Source organism: Gallinula chloropus, assembly GCF_964237585.1.
Source record: "Gallinula chloropus genome assembly, chromosome: 16".
NCBI lineage: Eukaryota > Metazoa > Chordata > Aves > Gruiformes > Rallidae > Gallinula > Gallinula chloropus.
This window is the reverse complement of record NC_140101.1, coordinates 5704550-5711561: the sequence shown is the minus strand read 5'-3', so window position 1 is coordinate 5711561 and position 7012 is coordinate 5704550. Positions and strand designations below refer to the sequence as shown.

Below are 7012 nucleotides of genomic sequence, written 5' to 3'. Positions count from 1 at the left end.
ACCAGAAAAAGGGGTAGGAAAGACACTGTATGTCACAAGACCAATGTTATTTCCCACTGCAATCACCAAGAGATGATTTTGGTGTACAAGAGGACACAGGAGGTTAAACATAACACACATGCTCTGAGCTTCGGACACATTAAGAAGCTGATTCTTACAAGAGAACCTGCATCCTTCAACTGCTTCGCAGGTCAGCTACCAACGATAAAAAACACTGCAAGTTTCTGGCTGTTGAACAACTCCCTTGTCCAGATTTAAAATAAAACTCTTTAACTCAGTATCCAGAGAGGTGTCCCCAGTTGCTTTCTGCTAAGGGGAGCCCAGCTCGGATGTCAGTTACAGAGTTCAGGCACCATCACTTCCTCTGGAACATGGCTGTCTCCTCAGGCAAGGCAGCAGCTTTTCATCACCTTAACCCAAACGTGCTTTCCTACCTAATAACGTGTGAAAAGCCACTTAAAAACACCCCAAAAAAATTACAGACGACATCAAGGGCATTTCCCCTGGTTTACTGAGGATAACTAAACCAAAAAAAAAGCCTAGATTGGGCAGTTTGAGCCTTTTTTAGCCTTTCACCTGAGCGCCAGGGTTGCGGGACCCCTCCGGGAGGGCTGCTGAAGAACAAGGAGACAAAGGGGGCGCCCGTGCCCACCCCGGCTCCAGGCAACGCAGGGCGAGCACCAACGGCTGGAGCGCGCGCCTGCCCTTGCCGCCCTTTTCTAACGGCCGCAGCACGAGCACCGCCTCCGCAGCCGTCGCTCAGCAACGCTCAAGCCGTGAGGGCCCAGCCCGGCCCCGCCGCTCCGGGGGACATGGCGCGTCGGCCCGCCGACCTGCCGCCGCCGTGCAACGTGGTAGCGCGGGACAACAGCTGGTAAAATCCCCGGCCCTCCCCTCACAGCCCTGTTGCTTCTCTCCAGCCGCCTCCGTCGCACACCGCCCCCCCCACCCCAGCCGCTCCCGGCCAAGAGACGGGGAGCAGAGCCAGGGCAGGGCGGGCACGAAATGTTGCATCGTTGCTGTCTTTAGTCAGCGTTTACCCGGGCAGTTGCATGAAATGACATCCGTGCTAACTTATCCGGGTCTTATAAAAATGTGTCGTGGCCAATTTGTCCCCCCTGCAGCTCCCAGCGTCACCCAGAATTGCAAGGAGGTGCAGCCACACGAGCTGTTCCATTCTCAACCCATGGGAATTATTTCCCCATTAGCTCTGAACGACACCATCGTTAGTTCAAACATGGACACCTGCCTGTGCGACCTGTCCTAGGGACCCTGCTTTGGCAGGGGGGTTGGACTCAATGATCTCTGGAGGTCCCTTCCAACCCCGACAGTTCTGTGATCTGTCATAAACTTCTTGTTTTCAGGTCTAATGATCCATGCTAAAGCGCTGTGCTTTCAGACTTTGGTAGCTCTGTTTGCTGTGGTTTCTTTTTAATGAAAGCTTTCAAAGTCATATTAAATACTTGTCTGTTTCAGGAAAAAATACATTGAAAATGAACTAGAAGCTGCAAGAAGATGGTCTCAAAAATGGGGATTCTTGAAAGCACCTCTTGAGGAGGTACGGCTGAATGGTGTACAAGCAACATGTGAAATATTACTTGTAGGCAGCTTTATCCAGACACAAAATTAGGAGAGCACAGAAGACTTGAGAAGTACTGTGTTTGCTTCCCTGAGCTAGGTTCCTAGTACACTACTTTTAAGATGGGTTCAAAGTTTCTCCTTTCCTCTGAATAAAATACAGCAAGTGGTAATTTACATGCTACGCATATTCTGCTATATTTCTCTTGAGAAACATGACTCCCAACAGTGTTAACAAGTACTAGATGCACACTGACAGGAAAATATTTCCCCTTTGTCTATCCATATGGTAGTTTAAAAATCTAGGGGAAAAGGTTCTAGCTAATTAAATTTTCAGTGGGGGAATTTACAACAAATGAAAATATTTGGAGAGATGTCTCTTAGTGATGCTGAGATATTAGAATATAGTAGCACATAAAGTTACATTTGGAATCACAGTATTTCGTTGCTAAAGAACAGGATTGACACAGCCTCTGAATAGTTATAAATGCACTTGTCATGGAGCTTGAAGTACTTAACTTTTTGAAAATTCCTGTAGGCATCCAGGTCAGCACCTTTGAAAACTCCAGTTCTCTGGGCTCCGGCATCTATCCTTGATAACCCATACCACGTTTGCACAGTACTAATAAAGCTACAGCTGAAAAGCTGACAGAGTATGCATTGTTACTACTGGTGAATGTGTGTATTTAGCATTTATTAATATTTGGGTTGTAGTTATATATATGATACAGATATTTCTAGCCCTTTTTGGACCACCGATGTAGCTATGAGAGTTTAAATCACTTCAGTAATATTTAGCCTTTCATCTGAAATTCAGAATTATGTTACTTTCTGAAACCAAGAAATAGCAACCAAGAATAATTTCCAAACCACTACAGTAAGTAGTCCTGTTTCAGATGGAAAGAACAGGGAGTTCAGATGCAATGATGAGGGGAATTGTGTAGATATCAGATACTACAGCATATTTCAAAAGATAGAGAGTCCGATTTTTAATGTTGATGTTTTGGTTTCAGTTGATTGAAGATGAAAAGAAAGAAAATACAAAGCCTAAAATACAGCTTCCAGAACATCTGCAGGTTCGACCTGTGACACCCGTGGAAAAATATATTAAGGTTAGAAAATTAGATTTTAAAATTGCAATACAGCCATATCTGTCTTAAGAAACCACGCAAGCTCTAAAAATCCCTTGTCTTGTAGAGGAGGGCCTTTAACTAAAGGTCAAAGCAAATTGTATTTGCAACCCAAGCAATGCTTTAAAAGCATTCATTTAAGACAAGGAATTGCCCTTTGGATGTGGTGGTTAGTTCACAGAGCTTTCACTGTACATAATCATCTCTCTGTAAAGCACCTCCCCCATGCACTCCTCTGTGACATCTGGTAACAGCACAGGGCAGTGCAGGGGAGTGCTCACAGAGCCACTGAGGGCTGCTGACCATCCACTGCTCAGATACACATGTATCTGTCTCGCTTCAGGGCTCATCATAACCTTAGCTCGCAGCTCAGACTGCAGGTTAACGTGCAGACATTAGTCTTTTTGGCAGAGACAACACCACTGGCCTTTTAACTGGCACAAATTAGTAAGAAGTTCTAATGAGCCAACACGTAACTATTTTATTTTTGATCACAAGAAGTATAGTCACATAATCTAAAAGTTGTCAAACAGCTGGAAATGGGAGTGGAATGTGTCTGGTGGTTTGACTACTAAATACACAGTGTCAGCATCACCAAGGAACAGCATAACTATATAGGCAGCTAAATCAGCGACACTGGGAGAGGAACATACTTGTAAAAGGGGAAGCAGAGTATGCTAACAAAAAGGAAGGTTAGTCCACTTAAGAGAAGATCAAGGAAACAAAATCAAGGAAATTCCAGCTCGCTGAACTAGCTTTCTTCCAAAGGATTCCAGGGTGAGAAAGTAGTAAAAGCTTCTATTGATATCAAAGTGAACCAAAAATTAAGAGCTAGTGCTGAGTGTGGCAGAGAAAGAAAATGGCAGCAGTTCTGCCATTAGTGCTACTTGTTCTTCAGCTTTGTCTCAAATGTCCAGTTTCAGTTGAGTTTACCTCTTTTTCAGCACAGTGAGGGTGTGTATGTGTTAAATCACAGTTACCAGCTGTGAACGTAGCTTGCAAAGCCTGGTGCATACTGAAATGGGCATTGTAGCTTCAATTTCAACTCACCATCTTCATTGGCTAAGGAAGATAAGGGTTAGCTGTGATTTAGGTCACCCTTCACATATTCAGAGTGATGTTTCTTAAGTCCTTGCCCAGCAGTGTGTGTCTTTCTACACACTTACCTTCTTGGTAACAGTCATCATGTCTGTTCTTCACCCTAGGTTAGATTAACTGCTGCTTCATAGTGCCTCCCCCCAGATAGTAACTGGGACACGATTTCCTTCATTATCTTGCTCAGTGGGTGGCACTTTTGGCCATAAAAATTATCTTTTCAGAGGAACTGCTCCACCTAAATATCACAAACATTTTCTAATATTGGCTGAAGAACAAAGTGAAGCAACTCTGGCAAGAGAACTGAGACATTGTTCTCTTGCTGTGTAGTTCTCTACCAAGTCCCCAGATGCTGAAATGATAGAACGTGCCCAATTGAGATGATTCAGCCAAAGTAAGCACAGCAGTCAGTGAACAGAGACTGTTGGCTTTTGTTTTGCTTCCTTTTTAGCTAGATTAGTTGCAGATTAACTTAATGCTTACCCATCTTTTAAAGTAGACAGGTGGAACAAGTAAGTAGTTCTTGATTCAAAAACCAGCTTGGTCAGTAATATCTTTAGCATTTGGCCACAAATCCATTATTCTGCAGCTGCCTTGCTACCCAATACATTACAGCCAGTATAAAATGCTGTTTCTCCTGTTTTAAGAAGTTAACTGTTTTAAAGGGAGGTTTTATTATTATTATTATTACTACTACTATTATTAGAAAAAAGCTAAAACTGAAGATAAACCTCTCCTAATAATGGAAGACCAGTAAAGCCCATAGAAAGGTAGTGAGCAAAACTTAAGGCATGCTAACACACACCACTAAACAGTAACTTTGGGGTTTGATTTCCTGTTACACATTACCAATTTAGGTACTAAAAAACTTTCCTGTTTTTCAGAAGGTAAATGAAAGTTAGTTACTTTATTGGAATTGGGCCATTTTACTTCAGTCTTTCCTTGTGCCTTGCTATAGAATGGGACCTAAATTATTCCAATGACTTTTTAAATTATAAACTGTCCTGTATTATAAATCAGGCTTGCATGCAGCGGTGTTATCTTTTGAAGTTCCTATTTCCTTCCATTAATGTTAGTGTGCACTCAGGATATTAATTCAGCAGATTGCATTTAAAAACACTGGTTTTTATAAGTTTTCATTTCCATCCACACTACAGAAATTATGATCAGAATCCTTTTAATCATTGGATTCTAATGTTTCTTTTATTCCAGGTGATGCCATCTCCTCCAGTACCAAAGACTACCCAGGGATTTATTGGCTGGAGATCAGCTGTTCCTGGATTGGAACTTGAATGTGGTTTTCAAATCCAAAGTACCAAAGGTGCCTTTTTTAAGGAATTAAAGTGGCCCTGTGAGGCCTCAGACTGACATTGAGAAATAAGTCAGGCACACAGATCCAGTTGCATCCCTAAGTTAATACTCCGTGCTGTACTGTTGGTCTGTTAAACGTTTATGCTTTAAAAATGATTTCTGTAACATCCACAATCACTTTGGTAAAGTGAAAACATTCTCCTGTAGCATTTTACTTGTTCCTGATTTTTTGAAATCTGTGGCCTCCAAGCTGGTAACACCACTTCAGGTTTACTTAGAAGCAACAATGAATAAATTCATACAGAGATCACAGAGCAAGCACTATTTTTTTAGTGTTACTAAGACTATGATTTAAAAATATTTATTTGAAGTCTTTTAAAAACTTTTTTATAATTGTTTCCCCCTGAAAGCCTCCATTCAGACTCAGTTTCACAGCAGATTTTCCAGACATAAATACAGACTGCCATGTTCCTGACAATCTCACCCTGCTGCTCATTCCCAATTCATCACTTCCTGGTATTGGAATCTGTGTTTAGAATTAGTTTTCAGTCAGGACTCTGCACTGGCCCACAAGGGAGTTGCTCAAATGCCTATGCTAGCACAGAAACATCTTTTTCATACAGAGAGTGAGTAAGAAGAGTAGCAGGCATGACTTACATCAATTCAAGTGCACATGGAACTGCATCCTTGCCTTTGGAAAGCAGTTTCCCTCATTAAACAAAACTCACCACCACAACAGACAAAAAACAGCTGCAGAAAAGATAACTATCAGCCTCATCATAGTGTGTCCACTGCACCTTGAAAAAAACAGACATACCTGAAGTATAGTTAAGATACAATTATTAAATGCATTGTCTTTTGTGGTGTAGTTTGCAGGTAGTTTGGGAGTTATGTAAGTAATTGAGCAGCTCCCAGTGCAGCTGCTTGATTGGCATAAGTAAACTACACAAAGGTCCCAGTGACAAAAATCACTTTCAAAAATCAGGGGCTGGGTTTTTTCCAATTATTTGTTGGGAATACAACTGTGTTACAAAGTAGTTATGTTCCTTCAGTTTTGTTTATACCAATATTTATACCAAGCAGGACCGGCCACAGACTCGGAAGCAGTAGGGGATTGCGCTGGGAGTTACTGGTGTGGCTACCTCAGAGCTATGGAATTCAGTCCTGCACTTCATTACCTACCCAAAGATTTGCCAGGACTTTTGGAAACTCAGAAGGGGACTCATTTAATTCTAGTGACTATCTGCTGTTCTAATTGGCTTAGGTGGTTAAACGAGTAACAGCCTCCAAGAAATCAACAGCAGGCATCTCCTCGTAACTCCTCTGTTTACTTACAGAGGAGACTTCCCTGTTGCAAGATCTCCTTTGTATTCTGCAGCTATCAATACCTACTTCTTGAGTCAGCAGTAAGTCCTTGGCTTTCATAGCAGTAGGTCAGCAGCTAGTGTTTGTTCTTTCCTTCTTCCCAAGAAATGACTCACAACCATCAACATCCAACCTATTTTTTTTTTAACACCCAGTTCCAAATGCCCACAAAATAATGGTATTTTACTTTTTCCTTATTCTTTACAAATAAAGGAGATGTGACTCATATCCTTTGGAAAGATTACCCAAGAATGAGAATGCATAGCAGAATTAACTTCAGACACGTTACTTAAAAACCAGAATAAAGAGTAACTTGGAATCAGGCTCTGGAAATTTAAGTTAAATTGCTGTTTAGCTACGGACTACAACGTGTGTAAACTGTTCTTTGAACAAGCAAGATGATTGTAAGAACAATATTTTAAATCAGTGAGCTTTCATGTCATTACTAGGTTTGTATCTCTATTTATTTTAATCACATGGTTTTTCAGTTTATTTTAAGGTCACGTATAGATCCTCTTATTCTTGTCTGATTT

General features: G+C 41.5%; 1 protein-coding gene across 1 annotated transcript; it reads left to right on the top strand.

Annotated features, from left to right (window-relative positions):
- Positions 1-812: 812 nt before the first annotated feature.
- Positions 813-5171, top strand: CIMIP1 (ciliary microtubule inner protein 1; the record flags this gene model as incomplete). Its single annotated transcript, XM_084271504.1, has 4 exons — positions 813-874; positions 1477-1558; positions 2592-2690; positions 5016-5171. 4 exons carry the CDS (start codon positions 813-815, stop codon positions 5169-5171), a joined length of 399 nt encoding a protein of 132 aa, XP_084127630.1.
- Between the last annotated feature and the right edge of the window lie 1841 nt (positions 5172-7012).